The 14,747-nt window shown below is 40.0% G+C and overlaps 1 protein-coding gene across 2 annotated transcripts; it reads right to left on the reverse strand.

The window, feature by feature from the left end:
• Positions 1-732: 732 nt before the first annotated feature.
• Positions 733-14,609, reverse strand: RPE65 (retinoid isomerohydrolase RPE65). Of its 2 annotated transcripts, XM_067563363.1 has the most exons (14): positions 14,596-14,609; positions 13,834-13,937; positions 13,670-13,752; positions 12,325-12,475; positions 10,668-10,809; positions 8,124-8,271; positions 7,689-7,770; positions 7,085-7,217; positions 6,826-6,965; positions 5,101-5,230; positions 3,426-3,540; positions 3,237-3,331; positions 3,021-3,132; positions 733-1,486 (listed from the first exon to the last, which is right to left on the reverse strand). In XM_067563363.1, exons 2-14 carry the CDS (start codon positions 13,932-13,934, stop codon positions 1,335-1,337), a joined length of 1,584 nt encoding a protein of 527 aa, XP_067419464.1. In that variant the 5' UTR covers positions 13,935-13,937; positions 14,596-14,609; the 3' UTR covers positions 733-1,334. The 2 variants fall into 2 exon arrangements, with proteins under 2 accessions (XP_067419464.1, XP_067419463.1); XM_067563362.1 differs by lacking the exons at positions 12,325-12,475; positions 13,670-13,752; positions 13,834-13,937; positions 14,596-14,609 and adding an exon at positions 10,917-11,024.
• Positions 14,610-14,747: the final 138 nt, after the last annotated feature.

A 14,747-nucleotide genomic window follows, 5' to 3' on the forward strand; every position in this document is an offset into this window, starting at 1 on the left:
CTGATAACTGGTTTGTTAGTTCATGAAATTGTGTCTCAAATAATGCTATTTTACCCAGAAGCTGGCTGCTTCAGTTATGAACTGTAACAGCATTATTTTTCAAACAACCTTCTGGATTTTTGCATAACGTACAAACACCAAGCTTAGCTGACTGGGCACATGATTATATGGATTTGGAGGCTGGCTCAGTGTTTTGTGGGAGTAGGACTTCTCAGAGTCATAAGAATACTGTCACCCTGGCAAGTAAGTGGCCACTATTTAAATCTAAACAAATTAAAGGTCTTGATCTTGGTCACTTAAACAAACATCGTTTGGGAATTGGGAAGGTTCTGCTTGTCAAATTAGAAGAAAAGAGGAGAGAGGTGGGGGATTTTCTTTCATACTAACTAATGCTTGGAAGGGGACTTGCTCCTTAACTGAAGGGTGCAGGTGGGACATGAGCTGTTACCCTGTTGGCTGCATCTTGCAAGATTTCTTTGGAGTGTGTGTGTGTTATGAATGGAGAAAATGTTGTCTCTCTCAAAGCCTTGGACTCTTAACTCATAGATAGATCCTGTTTCTCAAAAAAGGCCACAGGAAGGACAGTAGTCAACTTAGAGGGGTTTGTGGTGGCCCCACTAAAAAACATTGGGTTTTAGAAGGCTAATACAGTGAACAGGAATTTAGTCAAATCAATACATTTTTATACAGGATAAAATAGCCACCTCCTAAAGCATTCATTAGAAGACACACTTGAGCTTATTCCACTGATATTTATTGAATCTACAACGTACAATTCACATAGCATCATTTCAAGTATCTCTCTGCCCCCAAGTTTAAATCTGTAAAGAACTCTTCTTTTACGTTGTAAAATGCTTGATGCTGCACCTTTTAAAATTCTGTCAAGAATGTGCAAGCCTGAAAAATCTGATGAGAAAATACCTTAAGTGACCATTAAGAAAAGTGAGACGATGGAGGAGATAATATCTTTTATTGGGCCAACTTCTATTGGTGAAAGAGACAAACTTTCAAGCTGCACAGGGCTCTTCTTCAGGTCTGGGAAATGTGCTCAAAGCATCCCAGACCTGAAGAAGTGCACTATGCAGCTTGAAAGCTTGTCTCTTACCAACAGAAGTTGGCCCAATAAAAGATATTACTTTGTCTCTAATATTCTAAGACCAGCACAGCTACAACCAACAACACTGCAAACATTTAAAAAAAAAGTCTCAGTCTTAATGAACTAATTTTACAAATCAAAGACAGAGCTGGAAAATAGTTTTGAGTTTTTGTAACTAGAAATGTACCTTTTCAAAGCCAAAAAAAGCAAACAATGAGAAGTGCACTGAAGAGAGTGGTCACGATCTTTTGAACATTCCATGGAAGGTAACAGGAATGTTAATCTCCACTTCAGCCCTGGCGACTTCACTCATATCCTTTGCGTTCAGTATCAGTAGATAGGCAGGCTTCTGTCCTGCGCCAGGGTTAACAATCACACTCAGAACAACTCCTAGCAAGCAAAGCAAACATTTATATAAACAAAAAGCAGATGGCATTCAAGGTAACTCACTAGGCTTTTAGAGGAACACCCACTAACATAGGAGTGCCAAGACTATCAGTTTCTTCCAGAATGCTGGCAGAGCACCGCTTTTACTACACGTGGGGAGGCCATAAAACCGTTTATAAAAGGAAAACGGCTTTTCCTCTTCAGAAGGCATTCTGGGTTGTTACTGACTTTGCCAATAAACCAGTGCTTTTCTGATGTCTGAGGCAGGTTCACTATAGCATGACAGCTCCAGTCCATCTGTATAAAATGTTTTAAAACTGTGGCTTTATTCTAAAAAGTGACCATAAAAATGGTATTGCAAGGTCCTCTGACAATTGTCCCTCAATGGAGTTCATATCAAATATGTCCACATTAAAAGTAGAAAGGTGAAATTATTTGCATTACAATTCTACTTCTCTGATCATATCTTGTAGGATTCTCGCTTCTGGACTGAAGTGTGAGATGGGCAGACCCTCCACTACCTCTTAAGATAATTTTTGCCTTACAGCCAGTAGTAGCTGGGTCAAGTGAGAGACAGAGTCCTATTCCTTACTGCCTATCATTCCATTGAGTCCAATTAGCCCATGTCACTGATTTTCATTCTGCCTCCATTTAAGTGGCAAGAACTGGTACAGTAAGACCACATGCTGGCAGCTGAATGCCACAGCAGTGCTGAGGCACAAGAAAAAAAGCATCTTAAGTGCAAAGAAAAAATACTGATGCCTGGAAAACAAAGTCAACAAGGTACTAAAAATGATCAGTGACTCCTGAGGGCAGAGACAGGGGCTGCAGCATCAAAGAACAATATCAAAGCTCTTGGGGTACAGACTAAAAATGTAAGCGCTGAACCAGAGCTGATGTGCACCTAATTCAGGAAAGCTTGAAAGTGGGTGCTTAAGCTGCATTGAAATAAATAGCAGTTAAGCATATTGTAAGCACTTTTGTGAATCGAGGACAGAAATGGAATCAAAATTTCACCTATTAAGTCAGGGGAGGCTTTGCTGTTGACTTCAGTGGGGTCAGGATTTCTCCCAGTGTCTTAACCATATCTTGGAAGACAAGATGATACAGGGAACCATTGCTATAGCTTCTTACCTTTACCAATACTGCTGCTCACACTCATTATTGGGGTGCAGAAGTACAGCTGCACAGAGCCACCTTGCATTATGCCTTGCACAAGCTGGTGCTCTGCATCCTACACTGACAACCACCGCATTCACTCCTCATTCCCAGACCTCCCCAAAACATTAAAACTAAAATGACACTTTTTTTAGGTTTATACTTTCACAAAGCTCTGCTATTTGAATTGCTTCTAATACTGTAATTCCTGATAAAAAATACTCAAGAGCAGGGAGAAATTCACAATCCCCTGAAGCTCTTGCTTCCCCAGTCTTGGCCTCTGTCCTATTTTCATAAAGTCTTCCCAATCATTTTAGACAGTGCTGCTTCACAGTAATGAAAACCACCCTCAAGAAAAAGAAAACATAAAATCATTTACCATCGTCCTCTTCCAAGGCATCTGGATGTGAAACAAAGATAGGCTCTGATGGGTACGAATCTGGTTCCTGCCACACCCAAGACTCTTTCGTTTTAACATTCAGTTTACAAAGCTTCAAAATGGGGGGGAAAAATCATTTTAGTACAGCTTGTTAATTTTGCCTTAAGCTAACATACCTTACGTCAAACATGTCCTCATTAGAATATCAATAGTTACCCTGTCTGGAACAAAGTGATTCAATCCAAGGCCATATGCATATGTATAGGGTTTTCCAGCATATTTCTTATAATTGATTTGTGGAAACTCAAATGCTATAAAATGAGAGAGCACATTTGCTGGGATTAGTGGGTTTTGTATTTAGTAAACTGCTTTTGCTCTGGCTAAGGTTCAAAATTAACATCTTACCTTGGCGAGCCCCAGAGAAAAGGATCTCTGGTTCCAGCCAGATCGTTTCATCACTGTGTAGAGTTGCAGTTGCTGTTGTGTAGGGCAAGGTAACTAAATTCTTACCCGTGTCAGCCTAGAACAAAGAGAAGCAACAGCTTTTGAGGAACAAAAGAACACTAATTCCAAGCTCTGTGTTTATTTTCTGCACTTTTGCACCATGCACTGTGTAATATTTATTTTCTTTACATAATTGCAATGAAATTGATGTACAGCAGAATCTTGCTAAGCAGCAAAATTTATAATTTACCAACACAAAACGGCTGTCTATTCCCATTTCTCAGTTAACACTTAATGGCAAGATGCTCTGATGAGAGCTTATATCCATAAGACTTTGTTAGTTTTACAAAACATATAGCTGTATATTTCCCAGCACACCATGAAGTCTCAGGACACAAGTGAAAGTAAGCTATAGTTCCCAAAGCAAATAAGCCAAACTGCAATACCGTATCCTTGACTTTTCAATTGAGATTTACTGGCTCATTTTCAAAACTCCCAAATTCACAGTGGATTTCCCATTGGCTAGTATGAATTTGTGAGGCTCTGCTGCTCTGTATCTGATCATGAGCAAAATCCACATTTTGTTTTCTGTAAAAGAATGGAAACTAAGAGAGAAACCCAGAGCCAAATTTTGGTCTGTTACTTCAATGTGAATCAGGAGTAACTACAGAAATCAATGGATTTACACAGGCATGAGATCAGAATCAGCCTTAGGGAAAAAGTTTCTAAAGGCACAAAAAGAAGCTAAGTGTCCAGTGTTCATTGAAAGGTAATGGAACACAGCAGCCTAATTCGTCTTGAGAACCTCCCCTAAAGTTACCCTGAGGTAATTAAGTACTGACCCATGTAGATGCATGTTTTAATTAAATTATATGATTTAGACAGTGCCACTGAAATTCACTGCTTTGAGGCCAATTTAGTTGGTTGGAAATGTCACCCCTGTCCTCAGCTCATTCAGGATTGAGAGCAATGATGAGTTTTAAAACCACCTAGAACAATAAGGGTGAAATGTAAGGGCCCCCTGCTTTACAGATCCTATAGGGAGGATCAGATGCACAAAGAGTCTCAGCACCCTTAGTTAGCCATGGAAATTAGCTCTGTAGCAGCTCTGAATATAGTGGCTTAGAAGGGAGCAGGAGGACAAACTTATTCAAGAGGCAAGCTGCTTGGTCTGTAAGTTCAGAGGTCAGAAACCTTGTACTGAGACTGATCATGTGTCAAAGTCCCAACTCCAGACCATGGGTTGGGAATGAATTTCATCCACAAATTCACTCTGGCTGTGTCTGCTCTCTGCAAATACTCTAGCAAACAAGACGGCTGGCAAAATTATTCACCCAACTTCACACGTCTTGGAACACAGCCTTCTCATGGAAGAACAGCACTTACATCTTACACATCTCTAACTTGGAAAGCAACACATGGGAACTTTGGAAAGACACGGTTAGAAAGTTCTGGGGAGTTTTCTGTTTCTAAGAAGACATTTTAAGGGGTTTTTCCTTCAAAAGAGATTTAAACTAAGTTAGACTGAAAACTGAACAGTCTGCAACAGCTTTGCAGGAGCCATGAAAGCTGTAGCATTTCAGAGAGCTGAATGTGGTCAAACTTCCAGATGAACATTGACTAGTCAAACTGTTACCTTGTCAATGTTTAAGGGAAGGACATATCTGCGAGCTTCGGGCTGAGGAGCTTTTTCTGCATGTTTCTTCACTTCTTCCCAATTGGACCGCAAATTGGCTAAATACAGATAATTGTAAACAAACTCAAACCTGCACAAAGACAAAATGATAAATAAGAGCCAGAGCAATGATGTTATTTTAGAGAGAAGAGTTCAAAATGCATGTGTTCACTCGCAAGCCCGCAACAAGTGAACAGTATGATCTGTCAGGACTCCTGTTGCAGCCTTCTTTGGGAGACGTCACATGTGTACATGCAACACTGCCCTCTACTGGATGGAATTAAGAACTGTTCAACTGCATGTCATAGGCTCTATATAGTTAGTTGGTTTTGAAGTAAGAGACTCTCAGTTCTCCACTTGCTGTCACCATGAAGTTTTGAGTGGCCATGGTATGCAGAATCACTGCTGGAAAATTAGTCTATGCTGACAGATTTATTTCTGTATTTATGTGACTAGTACCTATCACCCTAATAAAATTAATCCAGACTTGCGCCCATTGGACTAGAAGGGCTGGAGTAGCAGTGGTATTTCAACAATTAATACCATTTACTAAAGCTGAAAGTGAACTGAAAGCTTTCATAAATCAGTTATAAAAACTACACACAATGCTCTACACACACTAGTAACGGAATATCTGTGTAAACCAAAAGTGATCAGTATGAACATTCTGAAATAAAATAGTTCAAAAATCAGATCTTACTTTAAGCCCTGACCCTACAAGCTGATACCCCACAGACAGATCCCTTGTCCACTTGGAGCCTCACTGAATACACTGAGCCCCAGGCATGGGTCTGCTCATGTGGGTCAGCCTGTGGGATCAGAGCCTTACTTCCTTGCTAATTCCTGAGTGCAGGGGCTATATTTCCCCTGCAGGAAGTGACATCAAAAAGAAAGATTTTTCACATATTGTAATGAAACAGTCACATAGCCATAAAATTCTAACAGTTTCAGGAAACTGCCATTTTGCTTTTAAAAGTTAACATTTTCTCAGAAATCCAACATTTCTTAGTCTGAGCAAAAAAAAAAAAAAAATCAGTTTGCCAACTTATTTCCATTAACTAGATCACAGCATAGAAGTACTTTATGAGGAGATATCTCTTCAGCTTTCTGCTTTAAAACCAGTTATACTTAGATACTTCCAGATCAAAATTATTTGGTGCAGGGGTTATTCCTGATGCTCAGAAAACAAACTTGCCGCTGGATTATTCAGACAAGCCAGGTAATTTCAGTCAGAATGGATTTATAGTCTTTTATGACTAAGTCATCCACAGAGTCCTGCAAATCTGTAGATATCCACTTTCTATCTGTGGACCATGTTTGCTGACTAGGATTGGAAAACCACAAATTTTGTATCTGCGCAGAGCTATAACCATCCGTCCATTCCTGGGGTGCAATCCTGCTCCCATTGAAGACAATGACAAAACTCTTACTAATGTCAAATCACAGAGGGTCAGGCCCAGAATCATAGCAATTAGATACAGGAAAGACCCATTAGGTTGTCCATCCCATCCCCTTGTCAGGGCAAGGATTTCTCCCCACATTGATCTTGCCCATTCTTGTTTTGTGAATTTGGGGCGAGGGCTGCTACTCCCATGAATACTAAGGCTCCTCTGCAGCTGCTCAGCACCTCTCTAGATTATATTCACAAATAGCACTGTGGGCATTCGCTTAAGTGCTCTTACATACCCCTTCCAGGTGCAGAGATCCACAATAAGAAATCCATTGTCTTCATAGGTGTTAATGTGATGGAAGAGGTTAAAGGCTGAAGTCCTGTATTTGATATTGAGGTACTTTCCTTTTTTTTTATCTGCTACATGAAGCCAGACCTGGAAAACAAGGAAGCATTTTGCTTTTGGCACATGAGAAATAGTAAAGATATATTTACCATGACACAGCCTCATATTTAGAAGGCCAACAAGTAATAGCGCAATGCAGTATCACTTACCCCCATGGTTTCATTAGACTCAAAGCAGTCCATGTAATTGGCTCCCCACAGACTCCAAGAAGAAAGGAATTTGAGCAGGTTAATTTTCACTGGTGTTTCCACAAACACTATATAGTTTGGAGTCAGCCCAAAGCTGTTCAGAAATATAGTTGGAGCTTGTAAGTTTGACTGTGATGATTTCTGACAACAGTATGTTTATACACAGAATGGTAGCTGGTCAAACAGTGGCTGCTGCATTTAAGAGTCAGTTTAATGTTATTGGAACATAATCCTCTTGATTTCTGCAAATTCTTAATGTTAGCTGTTGTTTACCGCATGCTTAGCAATTCTGCTAGCCATGTACAAGATAGCAAGGGCGTCTGAATAAACCATGTTACAAAAAAACTAATCAAATTTTGTGTAAACTATATCTGTCCAAGTTAGAGGACAGTTTTACCTTTTGTGTCATTTACATAAATGAAAATGGGTTCTCTGCTAGAAATGGCTGTTTTCAAATGTAGATCAAAGGTATAAAATACAGGTTTCACGATAAGAAAGTCACTTTGCTTACAGAACTGGCTTATATATTTCACTGTGCTGTTTACAGGAATTGCCTCCAATTTACCTGTGCACATAGGAGGGCTTAAATCGATCACTGCAAGGAAACTGCACAACCACACTGGACTTGTTCATTGGATCTTTCTTGTCTGAAATAAAAATAGTATTTAAATGATTATGGAAGCAGTCCCATGAATGGCTCAGTGAGACCATGCTACAAAATGTTAGTTAAGAAGGTTTTTGGCCTTTGACACAAGTATTATTGTGTGACAATAGCATGTACTGTCTTTTTAAAGAATAACATCTGTTACTTATACAAAGTTTCTTATAAAAATTTGTAGTTAAATAAGGAAGGGACAGAAAAGAAAAAAATCATATGAATATAGAAGAATGATGAGAAGTACAAAGGTAGCAGATTAATTTGGCGCCTGAAGGAATTTCTACAGCAGGAATATCTGAAGGGCATAGACATTGCTTTTAACTAAACAACATGTAAACTAACCTGCTTGCAGTGGAGGGATCCGTACAATATTATAGGCAATTGCAAAATTTTTTCCAAAGCAGTTGCCGATGTTATAAACCGTCCCATCATTTTCAATATGGGGGTGAGCAGTTACCCCATTGATTGAAACATATTTACAAAGGTCCACCTGAAGTATGAGAGAGAGGTGACTTGGGGAGAATCATAAATTTCATCCGCAGGAGGTATTGACTTATCATTATGAACTTAATGAAATATTTGGCTTGAGTGTGTCCTGTTTTATGTAAGGAATGTTCTCTTTTTCTCAGCTCTAAGTAAATCACGTGCAAATATTTAGAGAAATCGCAGCAATGGCCCAATCCTGCAGGATTTGAATGTACATAACTCCCATTTAAGTCAAGAGGAGTTCTGTATGTAGAACTGTGGGGTCCAAAGGGAAAGAGTTTAAAAAAAACAAAAACAAAAAACTGCCAATGTCTCACAGGAAAGTTTTGAAGGTGTCATTCAGGTTAGAGACAGTTCAGCGTTTCTACATCCCTCTATTTGGGTGTCAGAATCCTTCCCAAAACCTCTAGCTCTGATCAAAGAAACCATGCACTGGATTAAATTCTTCAGCCCTGATGTAGAAGAGTGATTTGTATCCTGCTGTAATCCCCTTATGAGCTACTGAAAGGTCCCCTAAGGTTGGGGGTAGGGTGGAGTGAAGTGGGGAGTGTGCCAGAAGAGAGTGAAAATGGAGGTGTGCTCACACTTCCATGCTGCAGTGGTGTAAATGGATGTCAGAATATCTGATCTTAATGTTTAAGGTTAAAGTCGCTCCCTTCACCTTCTCTGGTGCTACTTTTCAGGGAGTCTGCAAAGCCTACATCAGCTCATTCACTCAGATTTGCAGTAGGCTGCACAGGAATAGGATTCTTTTGACAGCCATTACAAAAACCAGATACCCTGCAAAATTGACAGCAAGCCACTAAACCCAGCAATGGCTCCACCCGGGGGGGCCAGAGACCAGCAGCGCAATTGTGTGTCCTGTGAACATTTTGCCCTCTCACCAGCTCACTGGGACACTGTTAGCACAGGGCTGCAGAGCAGTCAATGGCTCCTACTAAGGAATGTTTGCTACCTCTGCTTTTATTACATTGCCATACTACTCATACAAAGTCCTACAGGGAGGATGGCCTTGGGGTAAAGACACTGAATTGGGTCATCTGCCACAGACTTTCTATGTGGACAAATCACTGAAGGAAGTTAGGCACCCAACATCCACTGAATTTCATTGGATTTTGAGCACTCACTCAACTCTTAGAATCCTTTGAAAATTCCCAGCCTTAGTCTCCGTGTGCCTCAGTTTCCCATCTCCAAAAAGAGAATAATTAGAAGTAGTCCATTTTTTTTTTTTTACCCAATGAAAATTTTTGACAAACAGAATATTTAATTTGTGTCAAAATTTTCCACAGAAAACTTCAAGTTTTCCATGAAAACTGGAAGTCAAAAGACTCTGGCTAAAACGTGGGTTGTGATGTGTCATGGGAGTTATAGTTTGCTCCTCATCTCTATTCTCCTGTGTGGGCTGGAACCCCAAACTGGACTACATCTCCCATAATGCCTCACAGACTCATCCTTTGGAGAGGAGAAGCTGTGGAACAGGAGTGCCTATGGTGCATAATGGAGATGTAGTTCAATTGGCAATCCCAGCCCACAGAAGAAATGGGGACATGAGGAGCAAACTACGACTCTCATGATGCATCACGACTCATTTATAGCCAAACTCTCTCAATTTACAGACAAAAACTTTAGGCTTTGGGCCAGAATATTATGACATAAAAATAACATTTTCCATGGAAAGCAGGTGCTTTTTTATGAAAAATGTAATTTTGTGTGAAAACCCAGTTTTCCATTGAAAAAAAATTTCTATGGAAGGTTTTCAGCCAGCCCTAATAATAATAAATAAATAATAATAATTTAGTTAAGCACCTCAAATAACAATGAATTTATTTGAGGTGCTTAACTAAATAGAGTGATGGGGGTTTTATAAGTACTTACACAGATAAACGCCAGATGCACCTAGCTTAGGGCCCAGTCTTGCAATCATGACTGGCATATTGCTTTCTACTGTGAATAGACCCATTGACATCACTGCTATCTGTAAAGTTGGGCTCTCATTTCTCATCAACAATATTCATGGAAACCAGTCACACTCTTCACCTGCGCAGGTGTCTACTTTGTACATGAAGATGCATGTTAGTCACAATTTGTAAGGCAGGATTTAAATAGAGTCCTTTGATTTCAAGGGGGGAATTAATAAGAGCAGACAGAACTCTTTAAAACAAAGATTCTATTTTCATCCTGCAAGCATAATGTAGGCAGCATGCTAGGAAGAGAACATTGCCCCATTTTCCAGGAGGCCTCAGAACCACTTTAATAAATTATCAAAATAGCTGATATGATTATTAAAACGACCCATTCCAGGTAATACCTTGGATCTTACTCATCTGTAATGTGCTGCCAATAGTCTTCATTTTATTTTTAATTCCTGCACGTTTTAAAATTCTAAATACAAATATCTACCTGCTTGATTGTTTCCAAAGTCTCTGGATTAATCTTGGTGATAAAGTTGGTCTCAGTGCAGGCATAGTAATCTTCACCCACTGGGTACACATTAACCAGGGCATTATCAGTGACCTCCACACCTCTGAAGTATGAAAAAAACCTGGGCAAACAAAGTCAACAAATGATCAATGGCATCTTAGCAGTGAGGCTTTCAAACGATGTCACCGAAAACGTCACTCTCCTACAACATATAGCTTTCTCAGTCACCTGGAAAATATATTCTTGCATGGATCAGGGTAAGCATAGGTGCCAAATTCAGTTATCACGATTCTTTTCTCAGTCATTGCTCTTACATAAGCATCAGTCCGAATGAACCTAGAAAGTGAAGAAATAGAAGGGATGTAATGGACACGATGACAAAAATGGCTATAGAGTTATATAATGAAACAACTACTAATCCCTAAAAATATTCATAAGAAACCCAATGTGAAGATTAAAGATCTGAGTTTCATAAACATATTTCTGCTATCAAGAGGGTCATGTCACATCTCAAGAGTGCACACCTCTGAAATCAGTTTGTCTCTCTCCCCAAATGCTAAGATAAGGAAACACCTGGGATGTGATGTCCAGGTAAAGCTGGAACTCCACCTGGATTTTGACTTCAATGGGACTTTTGCCTGAGTAAGGACTTCAGAATCTCTTGAGACTTTTCTTAGTGGTTTTCCAGAGTGGCATCACTTATGCCTTCCTTGCAATCTCAGATGTCCTATTCAGTACTTGACACACTTTTTCCCCCCTAGAAAATCTAAATTTTTAATAAAAAAAAACTGAAAACCCTCAAACTGATTTTTTTTTAAACTGAAAACCAAATATTTTTCAGTTTTCAGCTGAATTTTTTTTTTGTTTTTTTTGGCAGATTTTGCCTGACCAAAACCCACAAAACATTCAGTTTTTGGTTTTCTCATACACATTTCAAGGAAAACAGACACTCTCCACTAAAATTGCCTGCTATTGAAAAATGTTTCAATATAACATTTTCAACCAGCTCTAGTCATCTTGTATCCTGGTCAAGTCTCTGGAACTTCAATATCAAACAAATGCTGATCCTGCCAAATTGAAGCAGGCACTAATGTACTTTGTTGAATATAAAGTAGCAGTAAATTTGGGTCCAAACATGGAACCCCCGATTAAGAACTACAACAGTGTTCTACAGTAATGGTCCAAAACACAGCACTAACAAGAGGCTAAGCTGTAGGCTTTTGAACATTGCTGTAGGCCACTGCAACAATTTTCATAAAGGACTTTATTTAACTAAAGGAAGGCAGAGTTGTCCAGTGATTAAAGCCTGGGATTTGAGAATCATGAGTCCTAGCTCTGTCACTGACTCACTGTGCAACTTTGAGGAAGTCACTTAACCTCCTTCTCTACCTGTTGTCTCATCTGTAAAATGACCCATTTGCAAAATGCAAGCACTGTGTAATCTTTAGATGGAAAGTATTATGTTTGTGCTAAGCATAAATATGTTACTATTAAATAAATTATAATAATCCCAGCATTAGAGATCTTACAATCTTCTAACTGATTGGAAATCAAGGTGAGCCTGGAAGGCCTCAGAGGGCAGAATCTGGCCCTAACATTTTACCTCTTCATATTTGCTTTGATGTTTTGCACTTACCTCCGATGGTATGTGACATGCCCCTCCTTGAAGTCAAATTTATGAAGAAGTGCTTGGCCATCAAACAAATGATAAAATGGTTCCGAACCAACTTCAAATAAGCCAGGCCCACATCTAAGCAGACTGCCAGTAAGCCATATGGGAATCCTGCCTATAGGGAAGGTAGTCAAAAGGTAATTTTGAGAGTGCTATTCCAAGTCAAAACAGGTTTTTCTTAAGAGTCAAGTGAGAAGAACAAACATTTCAAACTGCACCATCCCTCTTTCAATCTGTTCTCCCTATATTTATTAAACTCTTCTTTTCACAAGGGTAACTGGATTCTCACAAACTCTGAGCTCAGTTTTTTTCTTATTCTGCAGATTTAATATCTAGAATAAATCCCAGTATGGAACTTAAAAAAAAAAAAAAAAAAAAAAAAAAATCAGCAAATTGTTTTTATGCAAAGGGGTAGATTTTTTTTTTTAAATCTAGAAATTTTTTTTGAACACTATTGAATTCCAATCTCTTTCCATCGCCTCTTCAAGATTTAAAAATGAAAGGAACTTAGAATTTAGTAGGTGAGCTATGGATTTGAATTCTCAAATTAGAAGTATAACGATCTTCCATTATCCAGGACCTCAAGTCATCTTACAAACCTAACCAGTCTGACATACAACTTTACATAGGGATTACTTCATACGCCACTGAAACACAGTCTCCTCTGAGGTGAAACACAGCAACTGCTTAAGATTGCACAGTAATACCACACAATGGTTTTGCACAAAAGGCGAAGAATACTGCACACATATTAAGATGCAAGAGGAATTAGCAGGCAGAAGGCCAATTTTAGGAAGAACATTGCTCTCAAAGCTGGAGTTTGATAGCAGAGTTAACATCCCTTACAAAAATGCCATGGGATCTTTAATGACCCCAAGAGGTCAGATTTTGTGTCCCCAAAAGATGGTACCGTACCTCCAGCAGTCCAGTGCTTCTTAACAGCAGACTGGGCCATATATTAAATCAGTATTGACTCAGAGAAAAGAATGCCACCTAAGAATTGTCAGTACTGTTTCTTCAGCAGTTAGGTGTTCATATAGGTAATGACTCAGCACGGTTAAGAAATCTGATGGGATCACAGCACAGGGTATAAAAAGGAACACGGGCTTGTCCAGCAGCACAGAGACCTCAGATCAAACTTATGGACTCGTTTCCACTACCCTGAGGTGTGCCTGTCCCGGTGACACGTTTAACCCATTTATCTCACAGCACAGCACCCTGGGATCAGCTATCCAGCATGCAATGACCCTGGAGATAAAGTGCTGGGTTCTAAGGAAATGTGAAAGGAAAGCAGTAGAAATGCACCAACCTGTGACGTGAGCAGTTACTGGTGAAGACAGTTCCTCCACGGTCTCAAAAAGCTTCTTGTATCCACCAGCTGGGTGCTCAATTCTGAAAGGTTTTAAGAGAGCTCTGGAAACGTGTCAGGGGTACAGACCTGTGTTTCTAGATGGGATAGTTTGTGTGACTCACACTAACTCTGGAGAAAGCTGCACAATCAGCTGGGGAGAAGCAGCGGCCCCCAGCAGAATGAAGGTTTGAATGGAACTCAGGTGAAGCTTGATGAGCTGCATTAACTGATTAAAAGTAACACGGAGACTCTGAAGAGAGCGAGTGAGTGAGTGAGCTCACGTACCCTCCACTGTGTATGGCATCAGATCTGAACTAATGCGTGTGAATGCCTCAGCCCCTGCTAGCTGCTCTGCAACAGGGCAAAGCCCTAATCCTATTGGGCAGTGGGTGGAGAAACTCTGAAGTCAGGGAAGTGGGCTGTGATTTTATAGCCAATAGTCCTAAATTCCATTTTCCAGGCCTCAGATAAACAGTTTGCTGCCAACTATAGTGTGTGTGTAGAGCTAAGAATCAAATACTTGATTCCCCTCCCGCTAAGTACAGACTACAATCTCCAAGGCTACAACCCTAAATATAGACTATATTCCACACTGCCTTCTCATCTCCTGGCCCCCACACGCAGACCGTCACCCCTCTGAACAGTCTGCGTACCCACACCAGCGCAGATGGACAATACTGCACCCCCAAAGACAGACTGCAATTCCTCTCTGTCTCCTAGAGTGCTGGCTGCGACAGAGCTGGTCATCCGCTTTCAGTGCTACTGTAACTCACTGGTCAGTATGTGTTACATATTCCCTCCCTGCCTGAGCCACAAAGGATGTGAGTCTGTTACAGCCAACTGCTACAGAGCGTGGCTTTTTAGCACATGTTGTAGAGACTTACGCTTTCAGCTCTGGAGGTACCCTGTTCAGTGCCTGCTGTTGACCTTATGACATCCAATTCCTTAGAAAGCAGCATGCTGTAATATACCCATATGCTACAACTTCTGAAATGGGTTTCCATTTCTGAGCACAAAACAAGTTGCAATAAAATGC

The sequence above is a fragment of the Emydura macquarii genome, unplaced genomic scaffold (assembly GCF_026122565.2).
Source record: "Emydura macquarii macquarii isolate MOO-44397 ecotype Brisbane River unplaced genomic scaffold, CSIRO-AGI_Emac_v2 contig_2481, whole genome shotgun sequence".
In the NCBI taxonomy this organism is placed as follows: domain Eukaryota; kingdom Metazoa; phylum Chordata; order Testudines; family Chelidae; genus Emydura; species Emydura macquarii.